General features: G+C 46.4%; 1 protein-coding gene across 3 annotated transcripts in view; it reads left to right on the top strand.

Annotated features, from left to right (window-relative positions):
• The window catches only part of OSBPL10 (oxysterol binding protein like 10), a 313,648-nt gene extending 300,215 nt beyond the window's left edge, over positions 1-13,433 (top strand). For all 3 annotated transcript variants that reach the window (XM_045436421.1, XM_045436420.1, XM_045436419.1), the window contains 4 exons: positions 4,782-4,968; positions 6,660-6,842; positions 9,604-9,757; positions 12,101-13,433. In XM_045436421.1, coding sequence (XP_045292377.1) covers positions 4,782-4,968; positions 6,660-6,842; positions 9,604-9,757; positions 12,101-12,145 — 569 coding nt within the window. In that variant the 3' untranslated portion in view covers positions 12,146-13,433. The remainder of the gene's footprint in view (positions 1-4,781; positions 4,969-6,659; positions 6,843-9,603; positions 9,758-12,100) is intronic.
• Positions 13,434-15,377: the final 1,944 nt, after the last annotated feature.

Below are 15,377 nucleotides of genomic sequence, written 5' to 3'. Positions count from 1 at the left end.
GGCCATGCCATATTTGGCTACAATAAAATGCCATCATGCAGTGCTTTATTACTACTTGAATTCACTTAGGCTGCAGCTCAGAGACTGCCTCCCCCCCTCAGGTCCCTCAGCTGTGGCTCTCAGAGCCCCTAGCGGAGACACTGCTCAGTCAGCCCTGCGGCTCTGTCCCTGGGGAAGCATGGCCCCTGTCCCATCGCCCCCCTGTGCCCATCGCCCCCCTCTGCCCATCGTCCCCCTCTGCCCATCGCCCCCCTCTGCCCGTCACCCCGCTGGCGCTGTGGGGGAGGGAGCCGAGGTGCATTCAGCTGCTGTCGCGGCCACTGCCCCCCAAACTCCAGAGCTGGAGCCCAGTAACGTGGCACAGCTTCTTGATTGAGTCTGTAGGGAAAAGCAGTTAGTTCTAGCGACAGAAGCGACACGTTGGCTCGGTGCTTGTGAGCGCCGACATGATCGGGCCTGACGACCAGCTCCCCAGAGTGACTTTCTTTGATCTGGTGCTTCCCAGAAGCGGCATCCTACTGGAATATTTTGGTTCCTCAGATTGAGACCGGGTGTGAAATTAGTTTAAATGTATCAGTTGGAAAATCTTGCCTTATGTTTCTAGGTAAATCAATTTGTGGGATTTAAAATGAACATCTTGCAGCTTGAAGACGAACCACGGCGTGGAAGTATTGATTATTTGGCATTTTTTGGCTTCTCTCAGCCCTTAGGCTCATCAGTGAAGGTTCTTTAATTAGCCTATCTGTAAGTCTAGTGTTAATATAGTCTTTTCTCTATATTAAGGACAGGCCTTTTGTTTTTGTTTTTTTTTTTTAAGTTCATCTATTTTGAGAGAGAAAAAGAGCATGAGCAAGGGAGGGGCAGAGAGAGAGAGAGAGAGAGAGAGGGAGAGAATCTCAAGCAGGCTGCACACTGTCAGGCTGGAGCTGGATGCGGGGCTTGATCCCAGGAGCCCTGAGATCATGACCTGAGCCGTAAACCAAGAGTCAGATGCTAAACCAACTGAGCTACCCGGGTTCCCCAGGACAGGGTTATTTTGTTTGTTTTTTGTTTCTATTCAGCCCTGAAAAAAGAGTTAGCATAATGAGAAGGCATAATTGCAGGTGATTTAATGGCAACACACACATTTATGGATATTCAAAGAAGAGCTAAGGAGTGTGGTCTACCCCCGCCCCCCAGGGCTTTCATACCTGCTCAGCGTGGGGCTCACTGATTTCTCTGAACCTCAGGTTTGCAGGAACGTTTTCTAAAGAGGAGGAGGAAGAGGATGCCTCCCACCTATCTCTTCATCCCCTGTGTGCCATAACCCGCTGCCACTTTGTGATTCTCTGTTTATTCCCAAATGGAATAAATGGAACTCCGAGGTCACCAAGCAAGAGAACGGCTCTGGAGAGTGAGGAGTAACTAGGATATGAAGCTTCTGGGATTCTGGCTGTGTGTCAGGCTGATGCTTTTAGTGGGCTTCTAGAATCGCCTTCTCCTCACCACAGCTTTGTGAGGTATGCATACCATCATCCCTGTGTCACAGATGAGGAAACTGAGGCACAGAGAGCTTCAGGTTGCCAGGCTGCTGAGTGGGGACTTGGAAGGACCCTCTGAGATCTCACGCAGGTCTTTAAGGAAGAACATGGCATATTCCCCATTTAAGTGTGTGGTAAAGAAAATATGAGCTGTATGGTCCTACATCACAAAGTTTATATTTGTGAATGGGGCCAGGAGGAGGCAGCAGGAGGAACTCGTGGATGTGTGTGGTCCTTGTCAGAAGAGAGGCTGATGGCAAGATGTGTAACTGGGCGAGAGCCTCCAGGACACTCCCGACTATGGACTGGAAGAGCTCACCACTCGGGGACACTAGAGCCATCGGAGGTGCGGTGGTGCTCTTGGGCACACTGGCCACCTTGGAAGGGTTTGACTACCGAGCAGCCCATTAGCACAGAGAGCAGGGATGGGGGCTCGGGGAGCCTTCTTCTCTGGGTCCTGGGAGGCAGGCTGGCTGGGGACTGGCAGCCTCTTCTGCAGGGTCCCAGGGTCCTCTCCAGCTGCCACAGGCTCTGAGGCCATGAGAATGGCTGGCCCTGGAGGAACCAGAAACTTGCGGGTAGAACTGGGCCAGGGAGGGAAATCCGAGGTGACCTGTCTCTTCCCGACTTTCACTCCAGGTCCTTCTTGCCTGTTGGTGTCCTACCTGTGTCTGGTATTAGCTGCGATTTTCCACCTGCCCAGGCTGTCTTCTCAAGCAACCTAATCTGAGGAAGTCAGGCACAAAGTAGGCTCTGAAACAAAAACTCTTATCAGTTCTGGCCATTTTCCTCCAAGGGTTTGAATCAGAAGAGGACGGACATAGCAAAGTGTACTTGTCTTGCCAGACACAGTGTCCCTCCCTATGTGTGCACAGGGCAGGGCCCTGAGGGACATCCGGAGCAGTCTGCTCTCTGCCAGGTAGGAGGAGGGACAAGGGTCTGCATGAGAGTATTCGATGGCCTGCCGCTTTACTTTTAGGGAGATGCATTAATTCAGTTACGAGAGCTAAGGCCAGTTGGAGAAGCGGGGAGAAGGTGGTCCCTTGTGATGTTCAGTGTATCTGGTATAGTGGAGCCATGCTATTTGTGTGTTTATGTTACATACGATCAGTTATACTCCTGGCAAGAGATTTAAATGCTCTGTGACATCTGTCCTTCAGTCCTGTCCACGGGATTATGAGTGACCCACAAATCTGTTTTTCCATGGTCTGAGCTCGTGCAGTTGCCCACGTTCTTGAGCATCCAGACTCTACTCTGGGAGTGATCAAGACACACGTGTGGGCGTGTCACCTCGGATTTACAGACCAGGTCTCTGTTTCTGTGGGTTGGCAGAACTGACTTTGCTGGAGTTAATGGAGAATGAAGCTGCTGGTTCCAGGAATTTTCTTTCTTTTAAAATTTTTTTTTAATGTTTATTTATTTTTGAGAGACAGAGAGAGAGACAGAGACAGAGACAGAGCATGAACAGGGGAGGGATGCAGAGATAGGGAGACACAGAATCTGAAGCAGGCTCCAGGCTCTGAGCTATCAGTGCAGAGACCGATGTGGGGCTCGAACCCACAAACCGTGAGATCATGACCTGAGCCAAAGTCACATGCTCATCTGGCTGAGCCACCCAGGCACCCCCAATGAAAGGAATTTTCAAGGGCAAGTTGAATTATACTTGTATGCATCTCCACATTGACTTTAGAAACTCCACATGCATGACTGCTCTCCACGTTCAAGTCCCATCTCTCCTCAGACCCCCTGACAAGCTCGTCAATACTGAGAGAAACACATGTCTCAGTGGACAAATTTTAGCTCTAGTTGATATAGATACTTGTCTAGCCTAAGATGGAAGTACTGACCAGCCACATCACTTACCCCGAGTGTCCATTTCCTCATCCTTATTTGAAAATGATAATTATTGCCAAATGGAGTCGTCGGGAGGCCCCCAGGAATGCAGCCAGAAAGTGCCAACACACGAGCACCATTGACACCACTCCTCACTCTTTCCAGTGGAGGAACAGGGGGCCCAGGGAGGGGACATCACTGACCACGTGTGGCCAAAGGGCAGCACCTTCCTTCCTTAGATGCACAGTGCACCTGATAATTGCCAGACTGGGAATGAGCTGGGACAGAGTGGTGAAGACGTGCACAGGTCGCTGAGCCCCAGGGCTGGAGTGTGGGATGCTGAGAAGGTAGCTTACACAGAACAGATCTTGGCCTGGAGCCTGGTTCTTGGGGCCTCTGCCGGCCTGTACAGGCCTCGGAGTAAAGTGAGATGCTGCACCTCCACTGTGGGCACCTGGCCAGCCAGGCCAAAGCAAAGGCTGGATTTCAACCCTTGGTGGCCACTTTGTGCAGCACGTAAACTATGCAACAGCCCTGGGAGTTAGTGCATTTATAGGATGGTCATGTCAGCCTTTGGGGACTTGATGAACACTATGGCCCCTTTCCCTAGAAAATGGGGAAACCCACACAGTTTTTCATTGTTCCAGTGGACTGAGACCTTTCTACCCCTAATGCGTGGATCCAAGGTCAGAGAACCCACGATCTAGAGGCGGGTTGCTCATGTGGCTAGTGTCTGCCTCAGGTTGAGAGCAGTGTATGGTCTGAGTTCTCTAATTTCATGTGAACCACGAAGGTCTCTTGCTCTCAGGAAAAGGTAAAACTCATTTACATGCTATTTCAAAGTTGAAAAGAAGGTCTGCTGAGTCGGCCAGTCTGTACACCTGTACCTATTCCCTTTCTTTCTGCACATGGGCCCTTCCCTCAGCCCTTTCCTGCTCACCAGGCTCCTTCCCACCACAGCACTTTTGCACTGCACTCTTCCCTCTGCCTGGAATATTTCCTTCCTCTCTTTACCTTCTCAACTCTTCCCCGGCCCAAACGTCCCTTCCTTAGAATTCTATTTCCAGGTCAACCCCTGCCGAAGGTCTCCATGGCACCGGGCACTTCTCTCTCCTGCCTTCATTATAGTTAGTTTTGTGCTGGATTGGCAATTAATGTCCACCTTTTTGTTCTCCTTGAAGGAAGAAAGTGGGTCTATTCACCGTTGTGTTTTCAGCACCTTGGACAGCGTCTCCCCCCCCCCCCCCCCCCCCCCCCCCCCGCCCGTAGGGTTATGAGATAAATAAGTGGCCAGGGAGTGGCTTACCTTTGCAGAAGTGGGAGACAAGATGCCTGTTGCAGGAAGCTGTTTGGTTTCTCATCTTCATGTCTTTTGATCCCTAACTGCCCTTTTCTTGTGTGTCTGACTCTCCTCCTCTCTCCCTGGAGGTGTGCTGAGGCTCCTGGAACACGGCGAGGAGTACGTGTTCACCCTGCCCAGTGCCTATGCTCGGTCTATTCTCACCATCCCATGGGTGGAGCTTGGAGGCAAAGTCAGCATCAGCTGTGCCAAGACTGGGTACTCAGCGACAGTGATATTCCACACAAAGCCTTTTTACGGAGGGAAAGTCCACAGGTAGGAGGCGCCAGGAAGCCTTTGTCTTTGCCTTATCACAATACCCTTTCTTTCCTCCGTTAGAAGCTTGGGTTCCAGCCATGGGATGAGGTGGAAATCAAGATAAAGCTAAAAGACCTTTTTTAAAAGAGGTACTCTTCTTTTCACCCCTCAACACGGTGGTTTTTTGAGCCCTTCCCACTCTACACTTACAGTGAAATCCTTTGGCGATATATTCACAACACACACCAGTAGAATAGGAAGTGCTTCCATTTGTAATAATAACCTTTCCCTTCCCGGGCCACAGTCTGTTTCTCTGCTCTGAAGCAGTTCCATCTGTGAGCTTAGACACTGCCTGAGAGCTCATTTCATGTTCAGTTGGATCCATTAAATAATCCTGAATCCTGTATCATCTCAGATCAGGGCTACTTCTTTTAGTAGCTGGGGAAGCCTGATCCAAAGAAATTGAAGGAAAAGTCTGCTGTTTGAGGGAAGCATTAAGATGTTTTTATTGCCACAGTCCTAGAGCATCATATAAGCAAGCTCCAATCTTTGCCCTTTTTCTTGGAAAGTGTTCCGTATGGTTCATGTGAGGATGCCAGGGTGTCACCTGGGAAAGTGGATGCCTTTGGTGGCTGTTTTGGAGCCACACGCGCTGGCTTGCAAGAGCTGATGGTATGTGCTTCTCCACAGTCCCACAGACCATGTCTGTAGCCTGAGATCAGCTGTGGTGGGCACCACAGAACATGGCAAATGCTACAGATCAGGTCTCTTTCCCTTTAGAGAGCCAGTTGTTAAAACATTGCCAGTGCACCCCTCATACCCTTCTAGAACATACCAGAAGATTTCTGATGCCACCCACAAGCTTTGCCTCAGCATCTAGCAGCCATGGTGTTACTCAGACTCAGGGAGAAGGCTTCTAAGCCCATGTTGAAAATTATAAGTTTAACTAAGCTGGGCCATTAGAAGGAAAGAAGCTTAGCTCCTGCTTTGGAGCAGGCTTTCCCATTTCTACTGCATTACTCTATGCAACAAGCTTGAAGGTAGTGAGGGAGGTGGGGGTATTCTTTCTCCCAGAGTTGGAGGCCTAGAGCTCCCTCAGACCAGGCAGGCGAAGTGAGGAGGGCACAGATCCCACAAAGGCCCCTTGTAAAAAGTGGTCCCTCGAAGCCACTGCTGTAAGATGCTGTTCACTCAATGCCAAGGGTCCAGGTTTTGCTCAGCCTTCGTTCAGGGGAATGTGCAGATGCCAGGGTGAACATTTCCCCCTTTTTTCAATGTGATCTCAGGCGGATTGTGGTCAGTCCTGTTTGACCCTGTTGGTGGTTCAAATGTAGCACTATTAGATGCTATTTTGGGGAGGAGAAGTATGTATTTTATTTTTCTTGAATTGCTTGATTTCCACCCCAATAATAACATGTACCTTTTGTGTGTTTATCAAAATTAAGAAATTAACATTGCTGCATTGCTATTAACTAATGTACAGATTTCATTCAGATCTCACCTGTTTTTCTACCAATGCTTTCTTTTCCTGATCAAGAATATTAGGTCACATTTTTAAGAGCTAGTCATTAAGCAAAATGGCAAAAAGTAATCCCTCCTCCTTGCCAACCCGTAAAAAAAAATCTGTAAATGTGAGTACACCTTTGGAAGCAAGTCTCTGTTTTGTTAATCTTGCAAAACATGTTCCTTTGACTCATTCATGAATTCAGGGTCACAGCAGAAGTGAAGCACAACCCAACCAACACCATTGTTTGTAAAGCCCACGGAGAATGGAATGGTACCCTAGAGTTCACTTACAACAACGGAGAAACCAGAGTCATTGATACGACCACACTGCCAGTGTACCCCAAGAAGATCAGACCTCTGGAGAAGCAGGGGCCCATGGAGTCCAGGTGGGAGTCAGGTTGGGTTGTTTCTTTCCAGCTTAGCGATCCTTAGCACTTGACCTGAGGAATAGAGAAGAAGCCTCTGAAAGCCCAGCGAATGGAAATGGGCCAGGAATAGTGTTCTTCTCACTTGTTGGGATGCTTGAATTTTCCACTGTGTGTGTCTTAGGGGTACACACTTTGGAGCTTTCAGTTTAGTTATTATGTTAAGTGTGGGGTGGCTTTTGAGGATAGCCTTTAAAAAAACTTTTTAAGTTTATTTATTTACTTTGAGAGAGAGAGAGAGCACAGGCTGGGGAGCGACAGAGAGAAGGAGAGACAGAATCCCAAGCAGGCCCTGCGCCATGAGTGCAAACTGTGAGATCATGACCGGATCCGAGATCAGGAATTGGACGCTTACCCAACTGGTCCACCCAGGTGCCCGCTGACAGTAGACTTTTAATGCCTGTCCTAAAAGAGTTTGTCAACTCAACTGGTCTGTTGCTTGATTGCAGAGTTAAATACAGAGTTGCTAGTCATCAAAGAACTGTGCATAGAAGCAGTGGGATATTTTATTTTTATCGCCAGATTAGCGACATTATTAAAAAAAAAAGTCAGCAATGGCAAGGACGTGATAAAATGGACACCCTGGGTCATATGCTCATATTAAGAATGTGTGCAGGGTAGCTGCATGGATCAGTGGCTTCAAATGAATTCACTTTAATTTTGTATTCTGTCTTTGGGAATCTATTCTGAAGGAAAATTCTTAAGTTTAGAAAAGGTTTTAAATATAAAATAGGGTATTTTAAAATTTTACTTGTTTGTTTAAAATTTATTTGAGAGAGAGAGAGAGAGAGAGAGGGAGAGAGAATGAGAGCAGGCGAGGGGCAGAGAGAGAGAATCCCAAGCAGACTCCACACTGTCAGTGCAGAGCCAGACACGGTTTGATCTCACAGTCTGTGAGATCATGCCCAGAGTCAGATGCTTAACCGACTGAGCCACCCAGGTGCCTCTAAATTGGGTATTAAAAAAAAACTGTAAACGTTAAAAAAAAAAAAAAAAAAAAAAAAATACACCTAACTGTCCAACATAGGAAAATGGTTAAATTATGGAGCATCCACCCAATTAGTATGTCTACTCCATGGTATGAATACATATAGTATTCATATAGCCACTTAAACATCCGTGCGATGTTTCTGCACGGATCTTCAGAAGAAGCAGGATCTTCTTAGATATACCATTTTTATTTTTTAGTCCAGGAGGTTAGCAAACTGTGGCCCATGGGCCACGTCCAGGCCGTGGCTGATTTTTTGAAAGTTTTATGGGACCACAGCCATGATCATTAATTTACCTACTGTTTATGGCTACCTTTGTATAGCATTTAAGCAGTTGTGATCAAGACCATATGGTCTGCACAGCCTACAATGTTTACTGCCTGGCCCTTTATAGAAAATGTTTGCTGACCTCTTTTAGAGGTCTCTCCCCTCTAAATTTGGGACCACCAGCTTATGATGTGACTCTTCATGGGAGGTCCTGCCCTTGAGAGCACCCCCACCTGGGATGTCCTTGTGCCCAGCTTCTCCCAGAAGTTTCTCCTGCTGTAAAGTTGGAGTGAGAGCATTATTCTCCTTGGGGCTCTCTGTACGGTGGGGCTCAGGGCAGGTCCGGTGGGCAGGCTGAGTGTCCAGCGGGAGCTTAACCCTTGTCAGTTGCCTAATTTTGGTCCCCCTCAGAAGGGGCTGCTCATTGTCCCCACTTTGCTGACACTCCAGGCTTCCTGCTATTCGAGGCCCTCTCATGGACAGGTCAGGGCTATCCACTGTGGATATTGTGATATCCACTGTGGATAATGTGGGAGCATTCTCTGGCCCTGGATCTAATTACAGAGTGTCTGCTTACTCCTGGCTACAGAGGCGTCGTTAGCCCCACTCAGGGAGGGAATCCTCGCTGCTGAGAATTCTGATAGTTCCTCTTATGCACAATCCCAAGTGGCCCTGATGCATTTACGTGAGGAAGTGCACGGGTGATGGTGTCTCGCGTTGCCTCAGTCCCTTTCCTCACCCTCTAGAATGGAGTATGAATCAGGGATGGTCCTGGGACATTCCTGAGGGTGCGGAAAGCTGTACATCAGGAGCCAATCTAGGCTGCCTTCTGCAGTGAATGAATGAGTGAGTGAGGCAGAGAAGTAATTTTCTGTGTAGACATGGGCGAGATGATGGATCCTGCCACATAAACGCACACTCCCACATGGCCCCGTCTGTAACTCCTAACGGTGGAATCTCCTGTGAATAAGCAGCCATCGCTCGTATTTACCAGTTTGCTGACTTTGGACACCTCACCTTATATGGATCTTGTCTTTCTCGTTAAAATGGAGATGGGAATATAGCATCTATACCATTGGGTTGTTATGATTAAATGAGCATTTACATATGTAAAATGTTAGAAATATGATAAATGCAATGAAAGTGTCTGCTATTATTATTGTTGTTTGTAACAGCAGTAGTATTAATACTGGTTCCTCTTCCTATTACTAGATTCAGTTCCTAGACACTCAGCCCTGAGAAAGTCATGCTGCTCAGGATAAGAGGAGAGTGGAAACTTGGGGCCTGTTGGCCCTGGGTTCAAATTCTGGCTCTAGAGGTCGTTGAGGCACCTGGAATGAACTAGCCCTAACAGATGGCCCACCCAGATGCCCTCCCCGCCGCAGCTCTGGCCCCCTTGCTGAGAACTGTCATTGCCAAATGAGCTGTCCCTGTCTGACCACCTCCTCTCCTCCATGCATCTCCAGGAACCTCTGGCAGGAGGTGACCAGATACCTGCGGCTGGGGGACATTGATGCTGCCACTGAGCAGAAGCGGCTCCTGGAGGAGAAGCAGCGGGTAGAGGAGCGGAAGCGGGAGAACCTGCACACACCATGGCGGCCCAAGTATTTTATCCAGGAGGTAACTCTGCCACCTGTCTTTGGGGACTTGTCCCAGGTGAGGGGCGGATGGGTCGGTCTTGCTAATGCAGCAGTTTGTATGAATGAGGATGGTCCTGGGAAGGTTTGGGGCAGCTTGGCTCTGGCTTTGGGCCAGGCTGTCCTGTGACACTTCCCTCTGACATCTTCCATCAGAATAGCCTGTCAGCCCGACAGGGGGGCAAGGAATGAATGGGACTGCAGATCTGGATGCTGTCCTGTTAAAAAAACAGAAACAAAACAAAAAACACAGCCCCTGCTACTTTATCATCAGTGACAAATTAGCCGTGAAGCATCTCACAGCCTGTCTGCACAGCTGGGGGACTGGAACCTTCATGATTGAGGACAAGCGCCCTCTCGGAGCCCTGCCTCCCGTGGGCCAAGTGGGACGGGCGTGCTCAGAAAGGCTGGTGTGAACTGCCACTGTCACCCGGAGAAGTGACACCGCAAGGCAGTCATCTCCACCAGTCTGCCCACCCACTGGGCAAGAGGGCAAGGCACCATGTGCCCGGTTGAGGCTCTTACGCTTTTAAAGTTGTTTGTGGAGCAGTTGAGGAGCATCCTGAGAACAGAGTTGCAAACGATGGAAGGGTAAGGAGCCACAGCTTTTAACGCAGGCCCTCGGTGCCTGGCAGCATCGTTGAGGGAAACCCCCGTGAGGACTGGTGCAGACACAAGAGTCTGTGAAGGGCCCGGATACCATTTAACCTCCAGGTGGTCATCGACGGTCTAATTCTTCACAAGCCACAAATCTGAATTTTTATGACAAATCTGATATTCACATGATATCAAGGAATCTTCAGTTTAAACATAGAGCCAGTCGAGGTATGTCTAAGCTTTCTTTGGCCCCGGGACTGCTACTGTCCGACTTGTGCTGCAAGGAAGGGTTATCCTGTGTAGCAGGAGGGCTGATGGGGGTGTTAATGACTTTGAGGTGCCCTTACGCTCAGGAGCAGAAGCAGCTGCTGCTCTCCCCCAGGCAGCAACTGGGGCTGTGGGTGAACAGAGACTTCGAGGTTGGCTTCCGATTCAGACAGGAAGCCTGCTTGAGCAGACTGCCTTTATGAGACTCTGAGTGGGAACCACGTCTGGAAGCCTTGCCTCGGTGAGGTGAATCTGTTCTCCAGAGAAACAACAGAGCTGAATGAAGACCCTGGGAAAGCCAGTGGGTATAATTCCGTCCCAGCCCAAAAGCCTGGGAACCCAGGAGGGGAGCCAGTGGTGTAAATAAATGCTGGTGCAAAGGCAGAAGAGATGAGCAATCCCAACTAAAGAAGGGAGGCAGAACAGAAAGAGGAGGGTCAGTCCCTCCTGCCTCTACCTTGTTTGTTTTCAGACCCTCAAAGGCTTGCATAATGCTTATCCACTGTAGGGAGGGAAATCAACTTTACTGAGTGCTTATCTTGTCTGGAAACCTTCATGGACACACTCAGAATGTTTCATCTGGGCACCATGGTGAATCAGGTTAACACATAAAATTAACCATTAAAAAATCCTTCAAGGACCCTTCTGTGTGGTGGATCTAGTTTGCCTGGCTTCTGTGAAAAGTTGGCCATAAAACAAAAACAAACACACACACAAAAAAACCTAAAAGGCAACAACAACAAAAGCACAGCTCTTCTTCCTGGGTTTAAGGAAAACCAGTATGTTTGTAACAGAAAACTTGAGGATATGTAAAGAATAAAAATCATCCCAATACCAGAATTGTTACTATTTGGCACATTCCCTTCTAGTCAAGCCCCAGATTGTGTACAACATTTTGACTCTCGCCTTTTTCTGATGGTTGGCGTCATTACTCACGTGTGCGGATTCCTGGCCACCTCCTGCTGCAGGGAGCCGTGGTTGGGCACTCCCCTCCAGGCCGGTGGGCTGTACATCACTGATCAGGAAAAATTCCTCAGAGGCAGGCCTTGCCTTTTCTCTCGTGTCCGTTCATTGGACCACCCTCTTTTTCTTTCTTGTCCCATTGTTTCAAAGGTGTTTTTTTGGCCAACTAATCTTATACGACGTAACCCGACAAAGCCCCCCTTCTTTGGTTAATTTTAGTTATTTTTTGGGTTTTCTTCCTGACATGCCAAAATGTGAAGATCTTGTCTCACAAAGCAGCTGGGCTGAGGAGGGGTGGCGAGACCGCCGGCGTGGTGTGGTGGTGAGCTCCCAGAAAAAGATGCACACACGTATTAGTGGCAGTCCTGAACAGATGCTAATGGAGCACTGCTCTGTGTGGGACTTGGCTTCTAACATAGCAGAGGCTGCGAGCTACCTCTGATTCTCCCCTTGCCCAGCAGAGAGGTCTTCATAAAATGTCTCCTTCTTTCTCTTACAGGGTGACGGCTGGGTATACTTCAATCCTCTTTGGAAGGCACACTGATGGGGTGGAGGTGCAGCTTTCAGAAATAGCCCTGTTTTTTGTAGGAATTAAAGTGGTTCAGTATCAAGGTTCTGCTGGTATTCACGGAGACCTCTTGTTATCCTTCAAGAAATGGTACCTGAGAGAGAACTTATATACTGTGAAAAATGCACCACCAAACTACTAGTGGATTGGATTTATTCAAGAGCCATTTGGGGCATGTGTGTATACACAGTTTGTGTGTGAGCTCCCAGTACACTGTATGTTCACACACACACATGCACTATATGCACATGTCTGCTGGGTATTATTACACATGTAAATACTGCACTTAACCAAGATTTAAGTGGGTAATTATGAGCTCCTTTTTATCAACGAGGTTTGAAGTTTTCTATTTTTCACTTTGCCAAAAATGTTTTGCACTCACAAAAATACTCTCGGGTAGCCAACTCCTGTCAAAACAAAGGTGAGTTGGCATGGCCCAGTTGATGTCCATATGGTAGAAAGTGGCTCATTCCTGGTGGAAGTGTAGGTGGCTGTCACTTCACAATTCTTGTTGTGATTCCCACCTCCCTGTCCACTTCAGCATTTCGTTTGTCCTTAAGAAAGAAAAACTGCTATTTCCTGCTGAATGGTGAGTGGGCAAGAAGCTGTTAAAGGTTTATGCCAGAGCCTTCCAAGATGGAGCACCTTTGGGAGAACTGAGCCCACCTTGGAATATTCCTCCTATCTACTTGCCCCAAAATCTGACAATTTCTCATGCTCAAAGTATTAGTTATACATTTTCCAGAAGCTGCTTCTTTTACAGTAGAAACCAAGTCATACAGAGACTTCACTACTTTTGTGATGAAAAAGGGCTTTCGAAGTTAAATACACGCATCCATATCCAGAACTGCACAACCACAGCCTCAATTTTGTATTTAGTTTGGGGAAAGAGAAAAGAATGTCCTGTGGATTTTTTAAGTGCGCCTCTCTTGTTTGACCCAAACTCTGCAGGAAAACCACTGTGATTAAATAACACACACAGAAAGACTACGTAAGTGTTCCATGGTTTCAGCTGAATTTCAGTCCTCTGCCTTTACAAATGAGGTCAAGACATGACTAGAATATACAGCAAGGAAAATGAAGTATTTGATTATTGCTCAGTGCTTAATTTATTTTTTACTGTGCCACTCAGAATATTTATAAAACCCAGTAGCATGAATGCTTCTCTGTAGTAATACTAATTTTGTGCCTTTTTGTCTGCTTTCTTAAGACCAATTGTTCACTTTGTAGATATTAGACAAATATATTTCGATTAAGTACTGTACCTGCCTGTGTGTGTGTATTTTATTTTTAGGGATCCAAAATGTCAGTTGGAATTGGTGGCTCTGACTGAGCTCAAATTTTATTGGTTGGATATTGCCAATTTGGTGTGAACAGCAATCGTATTTCTATCAAAACAGTGTTTTAAATACATTTTTAAAATCTACCAGATAAACATTATTTATGGAAATGTTCTGAAAGTTCCTAAGAACATTTAATTCCTATCTAGTGAATGTTAGGTTTGGTGAGCAGTTAGTACTAGCAGAAGTCCTAATGATAGGCCTGTTCAGGTTCAGAGTCTTAAATCTGGAACCACTTTATTTGTGAGAAGGAAAGCAGAATAGATGGTATTTTAAGGGGAAAAAAAATCCTCAATGAGAAGACTGAAAAATAATCACTGTGGTGTGTTTTAGATTTTTCCAGTCTTCCATTACACCAAAGTATAAACCATCTGGGAAGTAAATATGGACAAAGTTCACTTTTCTGGTTTTGGTGGGAGAGGGTTCAGTTTGCAGGGTTTTTTTTTGTTAGTTTTTAATTTTTTTAACGTTCATTTATTTTGAGAGAGACAGACACAGTGCAAGTTGGGGAGGCAGAGAAAGAGCGAGAGAATACCAAGCAGTTCCCATGCTGCAAGGATAGAGCCTGATGCAGGGCTTGAACTCACAAAACTGCAAGATCGTGACCTGATCTGGAACTAAGAATTGGACGCTTAACAAACTGAGCGACCCAGGTGCCCCTCGGTTTGCAGTTTTTAAAAATTTTGAAATATAGGGGCACCTGGGTCGCTCAGTCGGTTAAGTATCTTTCTTTGACTCAGGTCATGATCTCACAACTTGTGACTTTGACCCCTGCATTGGTCTCTGTGCTAACAGTGCAGAGCCTAGAGCCTGCTTTGTATTCTGTGGCTCCCTCTTTCTCTTCCCCTTCCCCACTCACACTCTATCTCAAAAATAAACATTAAAAAAATTTTAAATAAAAATCTAAAATATTGTGAGATATATACAGAAGATTTATATAAAGTGTGTTAGAGTTCCAAGAATAAACACTCATATACCTACTGCTTACCTTAAATGACACATTTCGTGTCCCTAAAAAATTGTATCCCCCTCCTTCACCATAGAGGCAATAGCACTGTCCTGATTCTTGGAGTAATTGTGGTTTTTGTTATTATCGATATGTTTGTGCATTTTTTAACCCCCCACACATTCTATGTGTAGTTATAAAGAGCACGCTTGGTTTTGTCTATTTGAGCTAACATTTCGTTTATGGGCCAATCTATGTTACGAGTTGCTCTATTCACTTTCCTATTCTTTTTTTGCTGAATTTACACTTTATATTAATTCTTTTATTGTGGTAAATATATATGTAACAAAATTTACTATTTTAGTAGTTTTTAAGTATGCAGTTCGATGGCATTAAATACATTCACATTATTGTGTAACTAGCACGGCCATCTATCTCCAGTTTCCATCTTCCCAAATTGAAACTCCGTATGTATTAAACAAAGACTCTGCACTCCTACCCTCCATCTCTGCAACCCCTAGCAACCAACCATTCTATTTTGTTTTTATGAATTTGACTACTGTAAGCACCTCATATAAGTGGAATCATTATATACATGTCCTCTTGTGTCTAGCTTATTTTACTTGGCATAATGTGTTCCAAGTTCATCAGAATTTCCTTTCTTTTTAAGGCTGAATAATATTCCATTGTATGTATATATACCATATTTTGTTAATCTGTTTACCTATCCATGAACATTTGGGCTGTTGACATCTTTTGGCTCTTATGAATAATGCTACTATGAACATGGGGGTGCAGGTATCTGAGAACCTGCTTTTCTTTTGGGGATATACACACCCAGAAGTAGAAGAACTGTATCATATGAAAATTCCATGTTTAATTTTTGAGTACCTGCCATACTGCTTGCCACAGTGACTGCACC

Source organism: Leopardus geoffroyi, chromosome C2 (genome assembly GCF_018350155.1).
Source record: "Leopardus geoffroyi isolate Oge1 chromosome C2, O.geoffroyi_Oge1_pat1.0, whole genome shotgun sequence".
NCBI classification, from domain to species: Eukaryota; Metazoa; Chordata; class Mammalia; order Carnivora; family Felidae; genus Leopardus; species Leopardus geoffroyi.
Note: the sequence above shows the minus strand (reverse complement) of the source record. Positions and strands in the feature narration are given on the sequence as shown.